This window comes from Hermetia illucens, chromosome 4, assembly GCF_905115235.1.
Source record: "Hermetia illucens chromosome 4, iHerIll2.2.curated.20191125, whole genome shotgun sequence".
NCBI classification, from domain to species: Eukaryota; Metazoa; Arthropoda; class Insecta; order Diptera; family Stratiomyidae; genus Hermetia; species Hermetia illucens.
In genome coordinates this window covers 5,492,838-5,518,754 of record NC_051852.1, presented here as the reverse complement: position 1 = coordinate 5,518,754, position 25,917 = coordinate 5,492,838, and the positions used below count along the sequence as shown (strand labels likewise).

At 43.8% G+C, this 25,917-nt stretch overlaps 2 protein-coding genes across 5 annotated transcripts in view; one reads left to right on the top strand and one right to left on the bottom strand.

Moving 5' to 3' along the window:
* LOC119654509 (TWiK family of potassium channels protein 7) overlaps positions 1–25,917 on the top strand; it is a 644,233-nt gene that overhangs the window by 109,586 nt on the left and 508,730 nt on the right. The gene's annotated exons all lie outside the window — the stretch shown is intronic.
* Positions 882–25,917, bottom strand: LOC119654507. Of its 3 annotated transcripts, XM_038059943.1 has the most exons (3): positions 25,747–25,917; positions 19,430–20,730; positions 882–4,422 (listed from the first exon to the last, which is right to left on the bottom strand). In XM_038059943.1, exons 2-3 carry the CDS (start codon positions 20,617–20,619, stop codon positions 993–995), a joined length of 4,620 nt encoding a protein of 1,539 aa, XP_037915871.1. In that variant the 5' UTR covers positions 20,620–20,730; positions 25,747–25,917; the 3' UTR covers positions 882–992. The 3 variants fall into 3 exon arrangements, with proteins under 3 accessions (XP_037915871.1, XP_037915869.1, XP_037915870.1); XM_038059941.1 differs by lacking the exons at positions 19,430–20,730; positions 25,747–25,917 and adding an exon at positions 10,873–10,919 and having other exon boundaries at positions 882–5,726; XM_038059942.1 differs by lacking the exons at positions 19,430–20,730; positions 25,747–25,917 and adding an exon at positions 10,882–10,899 and having other exon boundaries at positions 882–5,726.

The following is a 25,917-nucleotide window of genomic DNA, read 5'->3' as shown; positions in this document are numbered from 1 at the left end:
CAAAATCGTCCGATGTTTGCGGGACATACCTCGTTGGAAAGGGGGAGGCAACTGAGATTCAGGAAATGCAAGAATTTCGACGCTACGACGTCGGAAACACGAGATGTGGGGGGAAATGCAGGGCTGACGAGCCTTGGCCAAAATCGAGGAAAATTGAAAATTCTCAGGATACCCAGGCCGGAAAACTGACGGCGAACCGCCAACTGCGGTCGGGCCTGATGAGAGATCTGCCAACTCCTCAGGCGTCAGTCCGTCTGTCTATCTGTCACACCCATTTTTCTCGGAAACGGTTGTAGCGATTAGTGCCAAATTTGGTGGAAAGGTTGGAACTGTGATCATTCACGCATACGGGGAACAACATCATTCTAGGTCAAACTGAAGGGGAGGGGGGGGGTCTCCATATATTCTAACCGGGGTGCAATTTTGTTCCCACCAAATATAGTCATGTCGGGTATCAAATGAATGGTCTCGATTAGTACTTTCCGATGCCTACCTTAGTTTTGGCATCATATGGAAGGGTGGGGAATACGGGGGCCGAAAGTGATCATTTCTTTCGCAGACCCATTTTCAGAAAAATCGTGTTCAACATTTCGGGTTCAAAGGAAGTTAATAATAGTGTGTTACTATAATTTTTAATAATTGGCGGCAAAGTCCCCTTAAATTCATCCTAGAATCACAAATCTGCAATGTGCATTATGAGATAGAGCACAATCCTACCAAGTTTGATGGAAATCGCACCATTACTAACCAAGTTTTAGTAGGTCAATGTTGTCGCTTCTGTTCAAATCCAAGACTGTGAATGTCAGTATAAGGCGAAAGTAGGTATTGCCAATTCAATTTCAATTAAAAATCATTTGGATTTTGTTTTTATAATACTCGTACATTTCATTATTTGATTAATTTACATAAGTAGTTAAGTTGCTGCCAAAACATACCACTATTTTGCTTGCCACTTCACTGAGAAGACTTCCATCGTCCAACCAATCATCTCATCACCCATTTTGGGGAATTTGGGCCGCATCAGACTGGCCGGAATCGTCAACTGGATCGAATTGATAGTCTTCCTTCTCTATTAACCAATTTGGTAGGAACTTAAAAGCACGACGTTTCCGCCTAACGTTGGAAGTGACAATGTAAAACACGCCACCACAATCAGGATCCGACAGACGTTTTTCTTTCCATCGAATTTTGTCAGGGGCACCAAGTGGTGCTAAAGCATCTGCACTCCTGTGCACGCTTTCTGGTCTCCACTTCAACAAAAGACGATAAAGCAAGAAACATTCTTTGTCGCGGTAACATTTTTTCATTAGAGTTTCAAAAACATCACCCCAAGTACAAGGTTCGTCAACGGAGTCGCTAGCCAATATGGCTTCGAATTCGGCATCCGACAGGGCTCTGAAAGATAATTCCTCCTCCAACTGTTCCACCCAAACATCATGAGGGCAACAACTTTTGAAAATTTCTGCAAAAAATGTAAAAAGACCCCAAATTTCCTGAGCGTAGGAATTAAGGAGACCATCTATGACATATGATGGGTCCACGTTTTCAAAATGGCAACAACTCCAGTCTATTTCTTTCATCATTCCATCGCAAAACGTTGACATGTGGCTAGCAGTCGATATCGCCAACTCTTCTATAAAAAAATCCAAGAAGCTTGATTTCCACACTTTGCCTGATGTAATCTGAGAAATGATGAACCGAGCCACTAAATACTCGGCGAATGTGCGATGGGCGAACTGGGGCACTCTATCGGAAACACCAAATACGATTCCATATTTAAACTTGCCCGCTTTAATGTCTTCCATAAGACTAAGAACCTCCTGCTCATATTCCTTGAATGAACTGACAATTTCCATAATCGTCTCCTTCGAATAAATCAGCCAGAGGGCCAGGTTCATGTGCTTCTTTAAGAAACCTTCAAATGCGTACTGAGATTCCTCCATAGAAGACACATTCGTCGGATTGAGGCGCATCTTCTCCTCACGATATAATTGGTATTTCCTTTCAACGTACATCTCATAAAATGTCGAAAGATCACGAGTTTTGATGCATTTTCGAATTCGCTCTCGATCGCTGTTTGCGCAAACTTCAGCAAACATTGCAATATGAAGCGGAACTGCGCTAAACATTCCATCGCCTCTACTAAAAATCATCTCGTCGAACATATCCATTGGGGCCCTGCTTCCAGGGAGGGCTTTGCAGAACTGCTCCATCAATGCCAGCACTTCCTCATCCCTTATTTGGATATTCAACTTCTTTATTAAACTCATAAGCAGTTGGTTTTGCTCATCCCTAGTCAGATCACGCATCTCGAAACCAAAAGTTTGTAAATTTTCCTCAAGATAACTACGAAAGTTGGGACGTGTAGTGATGAACATTTGCAGGGCACCTGAACAGGTGTTCGATGACAGTAGAAAGCCCAGCACAATGTCCTTATAATTGGGGCTGATTTCATCAAATCCATCCAGGAACAACACCAATCGAACCTTCCCAGTGATCTCGCTTTGGAACGCTGAACGTAAGAGGTTAATCTCGAATTGTGTTTTCAGCTTGGTGTCTTCGTTGGACTGAAGTAATTCCAGCAAAAAATCGCTACACTCGGATGATGACATAATCCTGTCGACTCGACTCGCCGCTTCAGCTTGCTTTTTGCTGAAAAAGTCAGTGTAAAGGTTCAGGTTGATATGAATCTTCCATAGAGGTTGAGAACTATCCCTCATCTGAATGAAGAAGCTTGCAAGGAGCATCGATTTACCCGCTCCTGGTATTCCATGCAAAATTACAATTTTCTCATCCTTTACAAACTCCAAAAATGCCTCCTGAGAAATTTCCACTCCAAAATCGGTATCAACCAGTCCTTTTTGTTGTATATAACGCTTTAGATAGCAGTCTAGATTATAGGTTCGCTGGAACAGCTGAGTTACACCCCCAACGCAAACAAGACCAATATCATCATCACGTTCTGAAATCAGCTTGGTCAATGTTGTCTCATCAATCAGATCTGCGGTGTCCTGGTTAACTATGTCCCCTAATTTGCAGTTGTCGCCGTTCAGTTTGACCTGTCCATTTTCGAGCAGCTCATCTTGTGACGGGGCTTGTAGTTGACTGAAAGTCGTCTTTAACTCGAACGAAGAGAATTTGAAATTTGCATTTCTTCCTTGTGTCAAATAGGAATCCAGTGCTGATTCCAGTTTCCCTGACATATCTTCCTTCACAATGAAAATAACTCTCCTTTCTACCGAAGACGAAATCGAACTTTCGAAGAGTAAATCCAGCATTGATCCAAACCTCTCAGCTTCAGGTAAGTTTTCAGTCCAACATTCCACCACCCTCAGATTCCACTGATCCTTATCCTGATTTCTTTTGCTCAATTTTTCGGAAAACGACTCATCCAAGAAATGCTCAATTGTCATAAAAAGATAGCCGAACCGACGTAAATAAAACGGTAGTTTACCACTTGCATCCTGGTTTTCCTCCTGTAGACTCCAAAATGCCTGCATGAATCGAACACGGCATAGCGTCAAATTTTCAACCCGCAAGAGCAGAATCCTAGAATGAGTTTGTTGAAGAAAATCCTTAATCGACGTCATTAGGTCCTCACATTCGAACTTATATTTGGTAGGTAAGGCCAAGTGGAAGGACTGATTTATTCCATCTAATTCATAACAGGATAGGTCTTTATCTAATCGGGCGAGTAGAGTTTCCACCTTCTTCGGAGTATAAAAAGATCCAAGCCGTTGCGTCATCCATTGGTAAACTTCTTGAACAAAAGAATCGACAAATGCTTTGCTATTCAAATTTTGATACTTCGCCTTCACTTCAGCTTCTAGTAGTTGGCGAAGTCCGTAGCGATTCGGATAATTCACAATCAAGCGGAAATTTTCGTAGAAGTCCTCAATAGATTCCTTCGTTACTGGACTGGGAAGAGTTCTACGTAGCATGGCCTCTTCGCAGCTGGTGAAACCTTTGAGTTTGATATTCAAACTATACTCATCTACGGAGTCGAACTTCGCTTTGCCCAAACGCTTTCTCAGTGCCTCCTGGAATTTCATTAGACCCTTTGCTAGTGAGCGACCTCTACGATCCCTTATAAAGCTTCCACTAAACTCAAACCATGAGGACACTTTCACGATGACGTGGCCAGCTACTTCGATGATGTTCTTCCTGAACTGTTCAGTTCCAACCACGTCGGTAATTTCGATAGTATTACCTGTACACTTGTCAATCAAATCCGCAATGTCCTTTGCAAACCCTTCGACGTCTCCGATTTCAACGTTACTTTTGGGCTGAAATCGGGTAGCATATCCTTCAGTGGTAGGGAATGTCGCACCCGATACTTTATCAAACTCGTCGTCGGCCAAATCTCCATCGATAACTTCATCAATCAGCATCTTCCGGAGTAACTTAGCTTTGGGACTCAACTTTTTAGGATTGTTCACAAAATCGTCGCAAAACTTTCCCTTCTTGTCGTCAACTACTTCCTTGAACAAAGTCATATCTTTAAATAGGGCGGGTGTAAGTCCTGTGCCATTTGGAGGGTTACTAGTAGCTGGATACATTGCAACCTTTAATTGGTCCACGAATTCCTTCAATTCTTTAGTTAGTTGAGAATCATCTGTGCTGGTTTTCCTCTTCCTATTGGTATTGCTTTGGGGACTACTACTGCTTCCTGTTGAAGTTGAGATATTTACGAGTATCTTGTAGTCGCTTCTCCGGAACGCTATCTCTTTCATCAATGCTTCCCTGAAATCTTCCACCTCATCTGTGCGTTGACTGTTAGCACCTTTGAAATTATCTGAAAGCTTCGCACAGTTTTTGTTGCCTTTGCTTTGTCCTTTTGTGAATTCGAGCACGTGTTTCACAAGAGGATAATAGTATTCTTTGAAAATCCATGAAGTTCCGTCGAATCTTTGTTGAAGTAGCAAACAATCGGCGAGTTTTTCGACTAGCTCGTCGAAATCGGAGTAGGTGTACAAAAGAACTCCCAATTGGCGTGTCAATTCATTGTCTGATTCCTTTATTTTGAATTTCTTGGGTTGCTCAGTTGGAACTCCAAATACCTTGTCCTTTTCTAAGGGATCTTCATCATCCACTTCAAAATATTCTTCCACCTCCTCCGTGAGGTCAACGTTTGTCGACAGTATAAAATCCTGGATATCTCCTCCCACTAAAAAGGCGGGGACTGGATTTTGAGAACGTTTTTCCAGGATCTTCACGAATGACCGAAAATATTTCAACAAACTAAATTCCTTGCCTTCATCTGGAGTGAGTAGGTCTGTAAGGGTGATCTTATGAATTGAATCAGTTGGACGGGGTGCTTCCTTGTGCTTGGCCTGAAGGAATCGAAGAACCAACCTGTTTTCATGCTTGTACTTAACAACAACATCGTCAAATTTCTCCGCTTCTGGTAGTTCCGTTGCTAAAAGGAAGTCAGAGATTTTGTTTTTCAAAACTCGCCAGAGGCACAGACAGAGTAAAAGTAACTGGTATTCGTCCCCATGTTGAGTTAACTTCAGTCCTGAGCTGGGAGTGCGTTTATTGTCAAAATCTCCCGGAAGAAACTCGTTATCACTATCAGAATATTTGGCTTGCTTCGATGGAGTTGACTGCGACATAATGTGGGACTTCAGCTGACCAGAAGATCCCCTTCATTAACTAAATCGACCGCAGCGGATTTTTCACAGAATTAGGAACCGGACTTCGGTGGTTGAAAGGCGTGAATCCTCCTGGAAGGAAAATCAAATCTAAATTAAAAAACTTTAGATAAAAATAGCCTTCGGATTATTCTTTTTTAGATTTTTCGGTTGTGAACACATCCGTAAAAAAGTCAATATTTTCCAGAAACCGTACTCCCCTCTTTTGCGTCAACGTCAAAAATGAGGCTAGCGTGGAAAGGTGGAAATCGAGGCCTTTCATTCGATACCCCACATGACTATGGTATATTCGGTACTGGCGATTGTAACAGGGAATGAAAGTCCTGAGGGGGTTTAACGTAAGTACCTGCTGTGTAGGCATAATCCCGCGGTCCTCTTCGGACACGGATTGATTTTGGGACCACAATCAGAGCCCCGCCATGCAAGCACAGCGGTCCTGGTTTATACTGAGTGCAAGCTCAGCATTCATACTAGTGGATGCGAGGGCTACCTAACACCTCTGCCGCAACTAAGGGGTACGGAACCCGAGTTGTACAACGCAACTCCAAGCTTCAGCTCCGAAGAGCTCTGCCCGCGATATAGGCATAGCCACAACCACCATGAAACTCCCACTAGGGGGCCAACCGCAAATAACCGGGCCGAGAACACGTCCTCCAGGACTTCTCCTGGAACATATGCTCTCAGAGGGCCATTCCGGTTCCCATGGTACCAGATAACCTCCGGTGAGGCTTCGTGGCAGAGCCACTTCAGATGAGTCCCTTGCAGACTCGGGTCTGATTGCCCTCCTCGAGTACCTGGGGACGAAACTCCCCAACGGGTTAACTGGAATCAACCCGAGGTGGAGAACCGCAACGGTGTAGCAGGGAATTCGAGAAACAACTGGGCGGGAAAAACGTAAGTGCTGGAAGGTGGAAAAGTGTTACTGTGACTTCGGACGCACTCGCGAGTGAAGCGCCAGATGAAACCGAAGTAGGGTAGATGGTTCCAGTAGAGAATGATGTCTACGATAGACTCATGGCCGTGGCGAGAAAATTCGTTCCGTCTTTTTGGGAGAAAGATCACCATTTTTCGTTTTGGAGCTGGCTAAGTTTTTCGACAGTGTGATGGGGCTTCACAATCGATTGCCAGAAGGACAAAAGCCAATTCTATTTAATTGCGTCAAATATACTATTTGATATCCACGTCAAATTGTAGAAAGACCAAAGACATGGAAGCAATGCATAAGCTCCAAAGAGATCGTTGGGCGAGACTCGGGACGAACTGAAAATATGCAGGCAGCGTCCTGGGGAAGAAATAGAAGAGTACCTACAGCTGGTTGGCCTGCTATTAAAACGGACACAAGATTCGATTAATATGAAGTATCATCACCATCAACAACCGCGCAACAAGCGGTATCCGGTCTAGGCCTGCCTTAATAAGGAACTCCAGACATCCCGATTTGGCGCCGAGGTCCACCAATTCGATATCCCTAAAAGCTGTCTGGCGTCCTGACCTACACCAACGCTCCATCTTAGGCAGGGTCTGCCTTGTCTTCTTTTTCTACCATAGATATTGCCCTTATAGACTTTCCGGGTGGGATCATCCTCATCCATATGGATTAAGTGACCCGCCCACCTTAACGTATTGAGCCGGATTTTATTCACAACCGGACGGTCATGGTATCGCTCATAGATTCCGTCGTTATGTAGGCTACGGAATCGTCCATCCTCATGTAGGGGGAGGATTGAAAGCAAAATTTGAACGGGATAGTATCAATGCTTTTTAGGTAGGTATCTTAAATGGTGGTACAAAAAGCCATCTAGTGGGTGAAAGCTTTACGACGAGCAAGCAAAAGCGGATCCCTTTTCCTAAGAGAACGCATGTCGTAGGCTTTTGGGTGTATTGCGGTTCAATGACCGGTTCTCGGAAAGAGTTAGAAGGCTGTCAATAGAATCCCTTGCGGAAGTACGTCGTATACCACTGGGGTAAAGTACCGGCCACACATGGAGCCTGCATAGTACCTTCCGGTGTCCAGTAATGCTAGCGACAACAGCGGCACTTCTCATACCACTTTGACGACAGCAAAGCAGTACGTAATACCACCTGGGAAAAATTGACTTTGGTCTATCGCGGAAGAGCAGGCTCCCCAGCAAGTCCCTGCGATTGGCCCCACCCCATCCAGTGGCAGAAACAAACGTGGACTGTTTCAACTGTAAGAAGTTTGGAGATCAAGCACGGGAGTGTCAGTTAAGACAGGTGGAGCCTTTTTGCGCTCGTCACCGGAAGTATGGACATAAGTCGGGACAATACTCTCGATAAAAATGTCCGCGGTCCCTCCAGCAGAGGCGACATAGCGTGAACATTATGGAGTCACAGGATGATGGAGGTACGCAACAACTAGAGTCAACCAAACAAGTCGGGAAACCGGAAGCTGGACGCTTCAAGTACGAAAGGTTTTGTGTATTTCTTAGTACGTAGCACGTAAATATATGCATATATTATGTGAGAGTATCCACTTTCGGGTGATATTGACATGCATAGTTTTGGATTTTCAAAGAAGCAACAGCTTTGACGTATTATAACTGTGTAAGTAATAGTACGATTTCCACCGAACTTGGTGGGATTGTGCTCTATATTATAACCTACAGTACTGCCAAATTTCGTGGTGCTAGGGTGAACTTATTATTAACTTTATTTCAACAGATATCGGTATAGAAGATATTTCGGAGCCCAGGCACCATATACTGGCAGCCTTCTGATTTTTTTCAGATTTTTCGGTTAGATAGTTTCTGAGAATGGCCCCCTTAAACAAATGATCACTCTCCACTCCCCGTACTCCCCACCTTTCTAACAAATGTCAAAAGTAAGACCGGCTTCGAAAAGTACTTATCGAAACCTTTCATTTGATACCCCACGTGGTTACATTTGAAAAAACAATATACACCCCCCTTTTGCATGTATGGGAACCCCCCCCTTCTTAAATTCAGCGTAAAAGGATGTAACTCACTGTATGCGTGAGCGTTCATAGTTTCCACCCTTCTACCAAATTTCGTGCCAATCGTTATAATCGTCTCCGAGAAAAATGCGTGTGACAGACAGACAGACAAACAGCCGAAAGGGAGAGATCCATAAGCAGATGGCAACAGCGATGAGACCAGTCAGAAAAGGGTCGTTGGACTTACAGATTGATCCCTTCCATCGGGGAGTGGCTTATAATCTCAGTCAGTTTCCTACCGGCCATGGAGGATACCGTCAATACCTGTACAGGTTTAAATCGAACACCGGACCTCATTGCCCAAACTGCAACGGAGCGCACGTTTTCTTCCAGTGTCCTAGGTTCGTGGAAGAAAGGAGGAACCTAGAGGAAACTCTAAGTGAAGTGCTATCACCGGAAAATTTTGTCCGGAGAATGGTAGCCTGTCAGGAAAACTGGGATGCGATCAATTTCCATGATCGCTGTAATCCAAGAAAAACTACGAAAAGCAGAAGAATTGAGGAAGGCGTAGTTACGAATCCCGCGGGTAGACGGAAGGAGACCTAGCTAAAGTAAACTAACTCCAACCCGTAATGTAATACCTAAAGGTGGTTCCACGGGGATAAGAGGGAAGTCGGGTGTGGTTTTAGTGGGTAAAAATCCCACACTCTGGCGTGCCCAGGCCAGAGTCTTTTGAAGATTTCCACCTCCTTAAAAAGAAAAGAAAGACTGACAGACAGACAGTAAACCTTAAAGAGGGTTGGGGTATAAATATCAAGTCAAATTAGATGCAGGATGGTACAGTTTTAATTTTAATACAGTTGGGGACCAGGGTGCAAATAGGAACTTCCTACGGGGCCGAGCAATTATTGATTGTGTTGCTGGTGTCAGGGAGAGTTTGAAGGCTGGTGGATATCCTTCATACTAAAGAGCATAAGTGGGAGTGAGAGTACTCAAAAGACAGAAGAAGTTACTGATGACGACGAAGGGGAGATATGTATTTCGGTCGATATTTGAGAAAGATTGGGCAGTGAATTATCTTCAGTAATGGGTAAAAAGAGCCAAGAAGGCTCCCATCCAGTGGTGAATGGGCTGCACGTAAGGAAATCATGTCTGAAAGTACCAGAATGATCAGGGAAAAGCCGCGGGAACTGGGAACTTTGCGGTTCGGTCGTAGAGAGGAAAGGATCGTGGAACTGTACGTACCATTTAAGGGGTTGGTGTAAGGGGTATCTTTGCCAAGACTGGTAATAGAGGCTGCCAAGGTGTTTGAGTTAATCAATGGTATGGACTAGTTAGAATGAAAACACGTAATCACTGACTTTCTGTACTATGGAAAGAGGTGACAGTTCCAGTTTGCTGCTCGAATGGTAGAGTGGAGGATCGTTTCCTCAACGGAACTAGGGTGTTAGTACTTGGAGAGCGCTGTGTATTACAATGAAGAACCTCCACTCCCTTCTTCTATGTGAAGTTTTCGTGGTTAATTTTAAGAGGAGGCGTACTCCCTGGGCGCTGGGAAAGGTGTGTAGACGATGTTTTCGTGGTAATGAAGGAAGATGACATGGAACATGGACTGAACAACGCACCCTAGAATATAGAGTAAGAACGGGAACCGCCATTCCTGGACCCAATGATAAGGGAAGCAACGTAGACAATAGATAACTCTTTTTAATTTAAATTAACCTGAAAATAACATACTAAGCCCTGATTCGCAAGATAGCTGAGCAAGGGTAAAAGAAACAAGCAAAGAAAGTACATACCGGAGGAGAAAAAAAAAAAGAAATCACGAAGATTACAAACAGAAGACCTTTCCAAACTATTCAAGCGAACAGGAACAGCGAACCATCCTGACCGCTTTTTAAATCATCAAAATAATCCGGTATAATCTAGTAACGAATCCCGAATTTCCAGCAAGAATTGCTTCCATGAAAGTTGTTCACATGTGTGAGGTATCTGACAACAAAGTGAAACTTGAAGATAGCGCAATTTCAATTCACCATAGTCACTTTCAGCCACTTCGAAACTAAACTGGATGGAAACATCATACGAGTACACAGGGTCGGAAGGCACACAGTATTCCCTTGTCCTATGAATGCAATTCGATAGGGGCAGCACTATTTTGCATTGTGGCCTGCGGATTCCTGCATGGCATGCGATAGCTACACAAGATAGTCACTTTTGAATTATTTGCAACAACTGAGACAACTTTAAATTATAGTGAAATTATAAACTACAACTGTCCGGAAAATCACTTTTTCCGCGTACCTGACATACCTTCCCTTCGCTCACTTACTGCAATCTGGATGAACACCGACTAATTGTTAGCTTGACGACAATCTTGAAACAACCACATGAATCCAAAAATGATAGCGATATGATTAGTAACTGCAGAATGACCAGAGAAAAAAGCCCAGAAAGCTCAGGCATGGAACCTAGCTTCTAGCTTCGTTGCATCTTTTTCGCTAGTCTTCGTATCTAGATTTGATTATGGCTCAGACTCTCTGAGCTGCCAAACGAGGTTCATTACGGAGAATTGTATGGAGCAATGTTCAATGGAGTTGCGTATGAATTGCAGCTTGTATCGTGCGCATTCGTTGTGCTTCAGCTATCAGGCATGCGCACGTGATAAGAATTTAGTGCCTAATTCGGGGATTACCCTATTACCGAGCTGTGATTACCGGTTTATTATGGGATTGGATCCAACTCTAAACAAAAGCGGGAGTCGACATTCACCAGATTTACAAAAGCTGGCTCTCTACACTCACTGTGTGTACATATGAACACATGCAGTGGGCGGCATTAACTTGGAAACAGATACATAAAAAGGCTACATTTTTGGAATGACTCAACGAATTGGTTAGAATTTTCACTGACAGAAATGACGTTCAAGTTATGTGTAACTAACATTGGGGCGAAAAAAAGATGGAATGGCACGTTAGGTTAATCTGGAAACACTCAGAAAGAGAGAGAAAACATACATAATGGGGATTCCCCCAGTACATCCAATTTGGGTGTTATTATGTAAGAGAAATTCTTTGAGTAGTTCTCAAAGGAAAGCGCCTCCTGCACTGAGTAAATCCCCGCGCCAATGGCACTGTCAAGAATATGACTAGGGAAAGTGACTTTGAAAAAGATGAAAATATTCAGCTTGCTGTCCTAAAGCAAAGACAAAAAAACTGTTTCTTCTGAGAATGCTGCCGAAGACAGAGGACAAAAGCCGCCACCACCAATTATGGAAAGGCCACCACCGATCGGGCAGGCATATCTATGTCGTCTGCACATGCCACCAGTTGCGCGGATGTTACCAAAAACGTACCTCTGGCACCAACTTAGGCCATCTTCCTCACGACATATTCGAGCACCAAGTTAGAGAGGATGGCGTCGAGATCATTCCCTTGGTTAAGTCCTGACACTATAGGAAAACTTAGTGTCAGTTCATTGTGAATTTTCACCTGGCCCTCGCTGTTTATCGTTGTGACTTTCACTAGCCGGACTAGCTTCGGTGGGATTTTTAGCTCTTAGATATCATACGCCTGAGTGAAGTCAACCGACAGTTGATCCACATCGATGTCATATTCTCAGCACCTGCTTCACTGCGAATATCTGGTTCGTTGTAAATCGTCCGGGTCTGAAGCTAGTTTGGTATTCCCCCCGATAATGTCTGTACACTCTTTCGGTCGTTGTTCGATTATATTCATCAGCACCTTGTAGCACGTGTATAGCAATAAGATCCCCCTGTAATTTACGCAACGCAGGTGATCGTCTGCGTTTTTTTAACACTGGACAAATTACACTTTTCCTCTAGTCGTCGGATATTTCTTCAGTTCTCCAGATTCTCCAGATTCTGCTGATCACTTGGTAGATTCGACTGATGATCTCAGTTCTCCCTTTTTTTAAAAGCTCCACTGGGATACCATCGCTTCCGGTAGCTTTTCTATGGCCCTTGTTCTCCGTTTGGGTCATCCGAAATGACAAAGGGGTGTCGTTGTTGGGTTCAAGAGGTCTTGAAAATACTGAACCCATCTTGCTTTTATTTGAGTCGCGTCGCTGATGATGTGGTGATTCTGATCTCTACAGAAGGTTCCCTCAGGAGTGCGTCAAAATGTGCCTTGATTGTGGACATGTGAGCCACTTTGACCATCTTTCAACTTTTCCACGTTGATTTTAGGAGTCCAGTTCCTACGAGTGTTGATGTTTTTGACTATACAACAGTGGCATTTCCCTCTAACATGGGCGTGATCCGAGTCATAGTTAGCATCTCGTAGCATCTTCGTGTTCGATATGTTTGAGGCAGTTCTTTTTTCGACGAGAACGTGGCAGATTTGATTGAATGTCTGCCCATCCGGTGATTCCCACATGTTCTTATGGAGGAAGCAAATTTTTGCTACTGGGGAAGTCCATGAGTCTTTGGCCATTATCTATTGCTATGGAGACTCTGCCCTCCTGTTACGTTTTCATCGAACGGTTCATTGCCAATTTTAGCGTTGAAGTCTCCTAATACTGTTTGATGTCATTGGAGGGCAACCCGTCAAAAATTCGCTCCAGGTGATGGATCTTGGAGACCACCCATTGCAGAGCGGCCAAAGAGACAAGTTAAAAGTGGCGAAGGCGGAGTTCCAATATTTGTTGGACAAGGGTTACTGTCAACCATCAAACAGCCCATGGGCCAGCCCGCTTCATTTGGTTCCTAAACGAGATGGGTCTTGGCGTCCGTGCGGTGATTGTGGCAAGCTCAACGCGATCACAAGACCCGATAAATATCCCATGAAAAACATTGAGGCTATTGTGGGGAGCTTGAACGGGAAGCGAGTGATGACCTTTGGCTTACGAAACGCGTCGCAGACCCTAAAATCTCATCGATGGCCTGGCCTGGATCTGGATGATATTCTGGTCTATTCTGAGAACGAATCAGAACACGAAATACATCTCCGTACCTTGTTTCGGACACAAGATCAGCGACAAAGAACTTCGGCTACTCGATTCACGCGTCCAGGCAATTCGAGACTACAGACAACCAACCTCTATTTAAGACGATTCTTAGGAATTTTAAATTTCTACAGGCGCCATTTGCCAAATGCCGCATCTATCCAGGCTCCGTTGACAGAATATTACGCGGGGCCATTAAAAAGGATATGATGAAAATTATATGGACAGATAAGGCGCTCAAAGTTTTTGCCGAGTGTAAGGAGAGTCTTGAAAACACAACGCTGTTTAGACATTACGAGTGCAACAAACCTCTGGCATCACCCACCGACGCATCCGACGTGGAAATCACTGCTGTCCTTAAGCAGTTGCAGGACGGGCAGTGGTGCCCCCTCGCCTTCTTCTCAAGGAAATTGTCTGCAGCAGAAAAGAATTTATTGCGGCTTGACAAATTTTTGGCACTTGTTAGAACCGGTAGAGTTTGTAATAAGGACCGATCATAAACCGCTCGTGTACGCTCTCCTAAAAAGGGATGACAAGGCTACCGCGCGTTAAATTAGACAATTGTCGTTCATTTCCGAGTTCTCTGCGGATATTGTCCACGTCAGCGATGAGTCGAACAGAGTGGCAGACGCATTGTCGAGAATTAGTTCTTTAACAATATCCAGCGATGTCGATATTCAGGAGTTCATCGTGGAGCAGAGAAACAGCGAACGCCTAGGAATACGGCAGACCTTATGAGCCATGTCACGTAAATTCGTTTGGCTAGGAATGCGGAAAGACGTCGCACAGTGGAGTCGTTCGTGCAATGCCAGAGATCGAAGATCAGCAGGCATACTAAGAACTCGTTCCAGCAATTTCCGGTGCCTAACCATCGATTTCAACATTCATCTGGATTTAGTCGATCCCCTGATGCCATCCCATGGTTGCCGTTACATTTTACCATTATCTATCATTTCTCGTGATGGCCAGAGGCCATCCCTATTCCTGATCAGAAAGCGGCTACCGTAGCTCAAGCCTTTTACACGAACTGGGTCTCGCGTTCCGATACTCCGAAGATAATAACGACCGATCAAGGTACTCAATTTGAATCGTACTTTTCGGTGAGCTTACGAAACTCCTCGGCTATAAACTATCAAGGACAATTCCCTATCAAGCGGCGGAAAACGTGTTGGTCGAACGTTGGCATCGCAAGTTGTAGGTTTCGATTATGGGTCACGAGAATAACATCAGCGCGATAGACGAAACTGGCGGTAAAGCAAATACCGATCCTATCTCCACCAGCGAGTTCCAGCAGATTTCCGAAAGGGAGCAGTTGTAGCGGCTCACCTACATCAGTGCCGCGGGTTTTATGGAAGTCCATTATAACACCTCCTGCAGACATTCGAAAGACATACCCGCCAGGCAGGGTTAGTTGTTATCATTGGAAGGACTCCGTTATTCAAAGAGGAGTAATGCAGCGACCTAACATGGCAATGCCCTAATTTTGATGTCAACCTCAGTTGCGTCGTAATTAAACTCCTCAACGTACGCGTTATTAAAATGTAGTCAGTTTTCGTGTATATATTTTCTTCTCTCAATAAAGATAGTCTGTAGTATCAAAATATCGTTCTTTCTTAATACTCTCCACAATACACTATCAACGTCTCAAATCTAAAATTTTCATCAATGTCGCCCGTCCTGTCGCTCTCTATGGTTCTGAGTGTTGGCCGACTATAAAAAACAATGAACGACGTCTTGTGGTAATGGAGACGAAGATTTGCGTTGGACTAGTGGTGCGACACGTTTTAATCACATCCGAAATGGGGATATCTTCGATCGGTATAGGGTTGCACCGATTGTGGAAAAACTGCGAGAGAGGCGTCTTCGATGGAATGGTCACGTAATTCACGCTAACGAGAATTGACTTTCCAAGATTGGTCTGAAGATCGAAGTCGATGGTAAACGACTAAAAGGCAGGCCGAAACAACGGTGGTTTAATACGCTGGATAGGGATTTTAAAGCCTTGAGATTGGATCCAGATCAGGCATTTGATAGGGTCAAGGCTGAAGAAAAAGAGACAAAGTTGATATTTTTGTGAGTTAAAATTTATATTCATATAATATTTTCGTATGTACATTTTACTTTCATTAAAAACAATTAAATCCAGAAGATAGTTTGTCTACGCATCTTCCCGCCTCGCAAACAATGAAACGATAGACTCCTTTTCTATTCCCAAGCTGATGGTTTTCCGTATCCATAATATGGGTTGTATAATGCAGCCTCTTTATAAAGGATATTAATATCAAAGTCTTCATTCTTCACTAACCAATGCGGTAGGAATTTACTAATAGTCGGATTTAATCCAACGCGAACGCAGATCCCGATATCAGGATCAGGATCGGGATACAACGGAGGATTTACTCTGAAATCATCATCATAAGGGCGACGAATTCTTTCCAGAACAGCTGAAGCGTTCTTATTCTTGTGCACCCTTTTGGGCCTCCACTTCAAGAAGAAAGTTAAAAGTATTAAATACTCGTTGCATCCGATGCATTTTTCAAGGAGAGCCTCAAAAGCGGCTTCCCAAGGATCAGTTTCGGTTGAGACATCATCCTTCATTAATTTGCGGAAAGATTGACTGATTGATGGCAGAAGTCTCGAAGGGGGATCTCGGTGGGGGGATTTCGGCAAAACATCATGACAGGAACTTTTGAAAATTTCTGCAAAAAATGAAAAAAATCCCCATTCTTCGCGGTCGTAGGAATCCAAGAGCCAATTTATAATTGATGATGGTTCCATATCACCAAAGTGACAATGACTCCAGTCTACTTCACTCATCATCCCATCGCAAAACGATCGGAAGGGAGAAACAGCTTCCCTTGCTACTTGACCCACGAAAAACTCCAAGAAAGCTGGCTTTAATTTACGAATTGACCTAATTCGGCCAACGAAAAAGCAAGCCACTAAATACTCCGCGAATGTACGATGGGTGAACTGAGGTACTTTACCGGAAACTCCGAATATGATCCCGTATTTAAATTTCCCTGCTCTAATGTCGTCTAGAAGACTCAAAACAGCCTCTTCATGCTCCTCAAATGAACTGACAATTTGCATGAGCTCCTCCCTCGAAAATATCATCCAGAGGGCCAGATTCATGTGCTTCTTTAAGTAATCATCATATGCGTACTGGGAGTCTTCCTTGCCAGGCACATTCGTGGAAGAGAGGCGCATCTTCTCCTCACGGTATAACCGGTATTTTGTTTTAAAGTACGTTTGATATAACGGAGAGAGATCATGATTTTTTCTAATCCTTCGAATTTGCTCTCGATCGCTGTTTGCATAGACTTCAGCAAATAATACAACGTGAAGTGGAATCGCACCAAAGCCCCCTTCGTCTCGATTCCGATGATCAAACACCGTCATTGCAGTGGAGGTACAGCAAAAGTACTGCACCGATGACTGCGCTTCCTTTTTCTTTATTTGCTTATTCAACTTCCGATTTGTACTAATGAGCAGTCGGTCCTGCTCATCCTCAGTGAGACCGCGTATGTCGCAACCAAAAGTTTGTAAATTCTCCTCAAGATACTTAAGAAAGTTGGGACGTGTAGTGATGAACATTTGAAGAGTACCCGAATAGGTCTTCGATGACAGTAGAAAGCCCAGCACAATGTCCTTATAATTGGGGCTGATTTCATCAAATCCATCCAAGAACAACACCAATCGAATCTTCCCAGTGTTATCGCTTTGGAACGCTGAACGTAAGAGGTTAATCTCGAATTGCGTGTCCAGCTTGGAGTCTTCGTTGGACTGAAGTAATTCCAGCAAAAATTCGCTACACTCGGATGATGACATAATCCTGTCGACTCGACCCCCCGCTTCTGCTTGCCTTTTGTTGAAAAAGTCAGTGTAAAGGTTCAGGTTGATATGAATCTTCCAGAGAGGTTGAGAACTATCCGTCATCTGAATGTAAAAATTTCGAAGAAGCATCGATTTACCCATTCCTGGCACTCCATGCAAAATAACAATTTTTCTCTCCTTTACAGACTCCAAGAATTTTTCCTCTATAAGAGAGGAAGTACTTTGTCTCTCTTTTCGGTATTTGTTCAAGTTGGAAATTGATCCTATAGAATCGCGCCATACCACGTTTTTTTCACTCCTTGGCTCACAAACTTGCTGAACCCAGTGGATAGAATCCGAGTTAGAATATTTTGGATTGTCCATCAAACGGGCTCTCATCTCATCAAACTTGCTTCTTGAATCAGCGACTATTATAAAATCGGTTCTTCCTTCTTCTTTCTTCGATAGATAGTAGCTGTCACCTTCAGTATCTGCTGGCATTTTATAAGACTCAATATCAATAACAACTGGCTTTATATGACGCACTATATAGTTGTTGGGGTCATAAGCACCCTCGAAGTGCTGAGTTATGCACCCAACGCAAACAAGCCCAGTATCATCATCGCGGTCCGCAATCAACTTGGCCAATGCTGTCTCATCAATTAGATCTCCGGTGTCCTGGTTAACTAAGTCCCCTAGTTTGCAGTTGTCGCCGTGCAGCCTGACCTGTCCATTTTTTAGGAGCTCATCCTGTGAAGAGGCTTGCAGTTGACTGAACGTTGTCTTCAACTTATATTTAAAGGGCTTGAAATTCGCATTTATTTCTGATGTAAAATAGGAACCCAGTGATGATTCCAGTTTCCCTGATATATCCTCATTCACAATGAAAATAACTTTCCTTTTTACCGAAGACGAGATTGAACTTTCGAAGAGTATATCCAGCATTGATCCAAATTTCTCAGTTTCAGGTAAATTTTCAGCCCAACATTCTACAAGCCTCAGATTCCACTGGTTTTTATCTTGATTTCTCTTGATTAGTTTTTGGCAAAACGACTCATCCAAAAAATGCTCAATTGTCATGAAAAGATAACCGAACCGACGTAAATAAAACCGTAGTTCATCATTTGCATCCTGGTTAGCCTCCTGTAGACTCCAAAATGCCTGCATGAATCGAACGCGGTGTAGAGTCATATTTTCAGATCGCAACAGCAGAACACCAGACTGAGTTTGTTGAAGAAAATCCTTAATCAGCGTTATTAGGTCCTCACTTTCGAACTCATATCTGGTAGGCAAGGCCAAGTAGAAGGACTGATTTATTCCGTCCAACTCATAACAGGATAGATTTCTATCCAATCCTGCGAGTAGTTTCGCCACCTTTTTCGGAGTATAGAAAGTTCCAAGCCGTTGCGTCATCCATTGGTAAACTTTTTGAACAAAAGAATCCACAAATGCTTTGCTGTTCAAATTTTGATACTTCGCCTTCACTTCAGTCTCCAGCAGCTCACGAAGCACGTATCGATTTGGGTAGTCCACAATCAAACGGAAATTTTTGTAGAAGCCTTCAATAGATTCCTTCGTTACTGGCCTGGGAAGAGTTCTATGTAGCGTTGCCTCTTCACAACTGGTGAAACCTTTCAACTGGATATTCAGATTATATTCATCGATGAAATCGAACTTTCCTCCACCCAAACGCTTTCTCAACGCATCCCGGAGTTTGATTAGATCCTCTGTTATTGAGTAACCTCTAATAAAGCTCCCACTAAACTCAAACCATGAGGAGACTTTCACGATGGCGTGACCAGCTAACTCGATGATGTTCTTCCTGAAATGTTCAGTTCCAACCACGTCAGTAATCTCAACAGTGTGGTCTTTACAGTTGTCAATCAAATCCTCAATCTCCTTTGCAAACACTTCGACGTCTTTGATTTTAGGGTTAATTTTCGGTTGAAATCGGGTAGCATATCCTTCAGTGGTAGGGAATGTCACACCCGATACTTTATCAAACTCGATTTCGGCCATACTTTTATTGACAACTTCATCAATCAGCACCTTTCGGAGTAACCTACTTTTCTCTTTCAATTTTTTAGGATTGTTCACAAAATCGTCGCAAAACTTTCCCTTCTTATCGTCAACTACTTCCTTGAACAGAATCATATCTTTAAATAGGGCGGGTGTAAGTCCTATTCCATTTGGAGGGTTACTAGTAGCTGGATACATTGCAGCCTTTAATTGGTCAACGAATTCTTTCAATTCTTTAGTTAGTTGAGAATCATCTGTGCTGGTTTTCCTCTTCCTATTGGTATTGCTTTGGGGACTACTACTGCTTCCTGTTGAAGTTGAGATATTTACGAGTATCTTGTAGTCGCTTCTCCGGAATGCTATCTCTTTAATCAATGCTTCCCTGAAATCTTCCACCTCATCTGTGCGCTGACTGTTGGCACCTTTGAAGTTATCGGAAAGCCTCACTTTGCTGCTTCCTTTATTTCGTCCCTTTTCGATTTCGAGCACATGTTTCACAAGAGGATAATAGTATTCTTTGAAAATCCATGAAGTTCCGTCGAATCTTTGTTGAAGTAGCAAACAATCGGCGAGTTTTTCGACTAGCTCGTCGAAATCGGAGGAGGTGTACAAAAGAACTCCCAGTTGGCGTGTCAATTCATTGTCTGATTCCTTTATTTTGAGTTTCTTGGGTTGTTCAGTTGGAACTCCAAATACCTTGTCCTTTTCTAAGGAATCTTCATCATCCACTTCAAAATATTCTTCCACCTCCTCCGTGAGGTCAACGTTTGTCGACAGTATAAAATCCTGGATATCTCCTCCCACTAAAAAGGCGGGGACTGGATTTTGAGAACGTTTTTCCAGGATCTTCACGAATGACCGGAAATATTTCAACAAACTAAATTCCTTGCCTTCATCTGGAGTGAGTAGGTCTGTAAGGGTGATCTTATGAATTGAATCAGTTGGACGGGGTGCTTCCTTGTGCTTGGCCTGAAGGAATCGAAGAACCAACCTGTTTTCATGCTTGTACTTAACAACAACATCGTCAAATTTCTCCGCTTCTGGTAGTTCCGTTGCTAAAAGGAAGTCAGAGATTTTGTTTTTCAAAACTCGCCAGAGGCACAGACAGAGTAAAAGTAACTGGTATTCGTCCCCATGTTGAGTTAACTTCAGTCCTGAGCTGGGAGTGCGTTTATTGTCAAAATCTCCCGGAAGAAACTCGTTATCACTATCAGAATATTTGGCTTGCTTCGATGGAGTTGACTGCGACATAATGTGGGACTTCAGCTGACCAGAACATCCCCTTCATTAACTAAATCGACCGCAGCGGAATTTTCACAGAATTAGAAATCGGACTTCGGTGGTTGAAAAACGTGAATCCTCCTGGAAGGAAAACCAAATCTAAATTAAAAAACTTTAGATAAACATAGCCTTCGGATTTAGATTTTTTGGTTGTGAACAGATCCGTAAAAAAGTTAATATTTTCCAGGAACCGCACTCCCCTCTTTTGCGTCAACGTCAAAAATGAGGCTAGCATGGAAAGGTGGAAATCGAGGCCTTTCATTCGATACCCCACGTGACTATGGTATATTCGGTACTGGTGATTGTAGCAGGGAATGAAAGCCCTGGGGGGGTTTAACGTGAGTACCTACCATGCAAGCACGGCGGTCCTGGTTTATACTGAGTGCAGGCTCAGCATTCATACTAGTGGATGCGAGGCCTATCTAACACCTTTGCTGCAACTAAGGGGTACGGAACCCGAGTTGTACAGTGCTTGAGCTCCGAGGAGCTCTGCCCTCGATATAGGCATAACCACAACCACCATGAAACTCCCACCAGGGGGCCAACCACTAATAACCGGGCCGAGAACACATCCTCCAGGACTTCTCCTGGAGCATATGCTCTCAGCGGGCCATCCCCCCAAGGTACCAGATAACCTCCGGTGAGGCTTCGTGGCAGAGCCATTTCAGATGAGTCCCTTGCAGACTCGGGTCTGATCACCCTCCTCGAGTACGTGGAGACGGAACTCCCCAACGGGTTAACTGGAATCAGCCCGAGGTGGAGAACCGCAACGGTGTAGCAGGGAATCCGAGAAACAACTGGGCGGGAAAAACGTAAGTGCCGGAAAAGTGTTAGTGTGACTTCGAACGCGCGCGCAAGTGAAGTGCCGGATGAAACCAAAGTTGGGTAGATGACTCCAGTAGAGAATGATGTCTACGATAGACTCATGGCCGTGGGGATAAAATTCGTTCCGTCCTTTTGGGGGAAAGATCACCATTTTTCGTTTCGGAGCTGGCTAAGTTTTTCGACAGTGTTATGGGGCTTCACAATCGATTGCCAGAGGAACAAAAGCCAATTCTATTTAATTGCGTCAATTATATTATTTGATATCCACGTCAAATTATAGAAAGACCAAAGACATGGAAGCAATGCATAAGCTCCAAAGAGATCGTTGGGCGAGACTCGGGACGAACTGAAAATATGCAGGCAGCATCCTGGGGAAGAAATAGCAGAGTATCTACAGCTGGTTGGTCTGGTATTAAAACGGTCACAAGATTCGATTAATATGAAGTATCATCACCATCATCAACGGCGCAACAAGCGGTATCCGGTCTAGGCCTGCCTTAATAAGGAACTCCAGACATCCCGGTTTTGCGCCGAGGTCCACCAATTCGATATCCCTAAAAGCTGTCTGGCGTCCTGACCTACGCCATCGCTCCATCTTAGGCAGGGTCTGCCTTGTCTTCTTTTTCTACCATAGATATTGCCCTTATAGACTTTCCGGGTGGGATCATCCTCATCCATATGGATTAAGTGACGCGCCCACCTTAACGTATTGAGCCAGATTTTATTCACAACCGGACGGTCATGGTATCGCTCATAGATTCCGTCGTTATGTAGACTACGGAATCGTCCATCCTCATGCAGGGGGAGGATTGAAAGCAAAATTTGAACGGGATTGTATCAATGCTTTTTAGGTAGGTATCTTAAATGTTGGTACAAAAAGTCATCTAGTGGGTGGAAGCTTTACGACGAGCAAGCAAAAGCGGATCCCTTTTCCTAAGAGAACGCATGTCGTAGGCTTTTGGGTGTATTGCGGTTCAATGACCGGTTCTCGGAAAGAGTTAGAAGGCTGTCAATAGAATCCCTTGCGGAAGTACGTCGTATACCACTGGGGTAAAGTACCGGCCACACATGGAGCCTGCATAGTACCTTCCGGTGTCCAGTAAAGCTAGCGACAACAGCGGCACTTCTCATACCACTTTGACGACAGCAAAGCAGTACGTAATACCACCTGGGAAAAATTGACTTTGGTCTGTCGCGGAAGGGCAGGCTCCCCAGCAAGTCCCTGCGATTGGTCCCACCCATCCAGTGGCAGAAAAAAACGTGGACTGTTTCAACTGTAGGAAGTTTGGAAATCAAGCACGGGAGTGTCAGTTAAGACAGGTGGAGCCTTTTTGCGCTCGTCACCGGAAGTATAGACATAAGCCGGGACAATGTTCTCGATAAAAATGTTCGCGGTCCCTCCAGCAGAGGCGGCATAGCGTGAACATTATGGGGTGACAGGATGATGGAGGTACGCAACAGCGAAAGTCAACCAAACAAGTCGGGGAACCGGAAGCTGGACGCTTCAGGTACGAAAGGTTTTGTGTATTTCTTAGTACGTAGCACGTAAATATATACATATATTATGTGAGAGTATCCACTTTCGGGTGATATTCACATTTATAGTCTTGGATTTTCAAAGAAGCAACAACTTTGACGTATTATAACTGTGTTAGTAATAGTACGGTTTCCACCGAACTTGGTGGGATCGTGCTCTATATTATTGCCTAAATTACTGCCGTGGTGCTAGGGTGAACTTATTATTAACTTTATTTCAACAGATGCGGGCATCAGGCATCATATAGTGGCAGCCTTCTGATTTTTTTCAGATTTTTCGGTTAGATAGTTTTTCAGAATATCCCCCTTAAACAAATGATCACTCTCAACCCCCCGCACTCCCCACCTTTCTAACAAATGTCAAAAGTAAGACGGCTTCGAAAAGTACTTATCGAAACCTTTCATTTAATACCCCACGTGACTATATTTGATTAGAAAAAAAATATACACCCCCCTTTTGTATGTATGGGGACCCCCCGCCCCCTTAAATCCAGTGTAAAAGGATGTAACTCACTGTATGCGTGAGCGTTCACAGTTTCGACCGTTCTACCAAATTTCGTGCCAATCGCTATAATCATCTCCGAGAAAAATGCGTGTGACGGACAGACAACCAGCCGAACGGGAGAGATCCATAAGCAGATGGCAACAGCGATGAGACCAGTCAGAAAAGGGTCGTTGGACTGACAGGTTGATCCCTTCCATCGGGGAGTGGCTGGAGAGAAAGCATGGGGAGATCAATTATAATCTCACCCAGTTTCCCACCGGCCATGGAGGATACCGCCAATAACTGTACAGGTTTAAATTGGACACCTCACCTAATTGTTCCAGAAGACCCAGCGCACGTTTTTTTCCTTTGTCCTAGATTCGGGGAAGAAAGGAGGAACCTATAGGAAACTCTAAGTGAAGTGCTACCACCGGAAAATTTTGTCCAGAGAATGGTAACCTGTCAGGAAGACTGGGATGCAATCAATTACATGATCTCTGTAATCCAGGAAAAACTGCGAAAAGCAGAAGAAGTGAGGATGGCGCGGTTACTAATCCCGCGGGAAGACGGAAGGAGACCTAGCTAAAGTAAGCTTACTCCGCCCCGTGATGTATTACCTAAAGGTGGTTCCACGGGGTAAAGGGGAAGTCGGGTGTGGTTTTAGTGGGTAAAAATCCCACACTCTGGCGTGCCCAGGCCAGAGTCTTTTGAAGATTTCCACCTCCTTAAAAAGAAAAGAAAGACGACAGACAGACAGTAAACCTTAAAGAGGGTTGGGGTATAAATATCAAGTCAAATTAGATGCAGGATGGTACAATTGTAATTTTAATACAGTTGGGGACCAGGGTGCAGATAGGAACTTCCTACGCTTGAAGGCTGGTGGATATCCTTCATGCTAAAGAGCATAAGTAAGAGTGAAAGTACTGAAAGGACAGAGGAAGTTACTGATGACGACGAAGGGGAGATATGTATTTCGGTCGTGATTTGTGAAAGATTGGGCAGTGAATTATCTTCAGCCATGGGTAAAAAGAGCCAAGAAGGTTCCCATCCAGGGGTGAAGGAGCTGAACGTAATTGAATTGAATTGAGGAAATCATGTCTGAAAGTACCAGAATGATCAGGGAAAAGCCGCGGGAACTGGGAACTTTGCGGTTCGGTCGTAGAGAGGAAAGGATCGTGGAACTGTACGTACCATTTAAGGGGTTGGTGTAAGAGGTATCTTTGCCAAGACTGGTAATAGAGGCTGCCAAGGTGTTTGGGTTAATGCAAGGAATGGACGAGTCAAAGTGAAAACACGTAATCACTGATTTTTTGTACTATGGAAAGAGGTGACAGTTCCAGTTTGCTGCTCGAATGGTAGAGGGGAGGATCGTTTCTTCAACGGAACTGGGGTGTTAGTACTTGGAGAGCGCTGTGTATTACAATGCAGAACCTCCTCTCCCTTCTTCTACGTGAAGTTTTCGAGGATAATTTTAAGAGGAAGCGTATTCTCTGGGCGCTGGGAAAGGTGTGTAGACGATGTTTTCGTGGTAATAAAGGAAGATGACATGGAACATGGACTGAACAAGGCACCCTAGAATATATAGTAAGAACGGGAACTGCCATTCCAGGACCCAATGATAAGGGAAGCAACGTAGACAATAGATAACTCTTTTTAATTTAAATTAACCAGAAAATAACATACTAAGCCCTGATTCGCAAAATAGCTGAGCAAGGGTAAAAGAAACCGGCAAAGAAAGTACATACGGGAGGAAAAAAAAAGAAAAGAAATCACGAAGATTACAAACAGAAGACCTTCCCAAACTATTCAAGCCAACAGGAACAGCGAACCACCCTGACCGCTTTTTAAATCATCAAAATAATCCGGTGTAATCTAGTAATGAATCCCGAATTTCCAGCAAGAATTACTTCCATGAAATTTGGTCACATGTGTGAGGTATCTGACAACAAAGTGAAACTTGAAGATAGCGCAATTTCAATTCACCATAGTCACTTTAAGCCACTTCGAAACTAAACTGGATAAAAACATCATACGAGCGCACAGGGTCGGAAGGCACACTGTATTCCCTTGTCCTATGAATGCAATTAGATAGGGGCAGCACTATTTTGCATTGTGCCCTGCGGATTCCTGCATGGCATGCGATAGCTACACAAGATAGTCACTTTTGAATTATTTGCAACAACTGAGACAACTTTAATTTATAGTGAAATTATAAACTAGTAACTGTCCGGAAAATGATTTTTTTCGCGTACCTGAGATACCTCCTCTTCGCCTACTTGCTGCAATCTGGATGAACACCGACTAATTGTTAGCTTGACGAAAATCTTGAAACAACCACATGAACCCAAAAATGATAGCGACCTGATTAGCTACCGCAGAGTGACCAGAGAAAAAGCCCAAAAAGCTCAGGCATGGAACCTAGC

What these genes read in the sequence shown, in the direction of transcription:
- LOC119654507 (XM_038059941.1), bottom strand. Translation starts at nt 5,615, where the DNA reads ATGTCGCAGTCAACTCCATCGAAGCAAGCCAAATATTCTGATAGTGAT.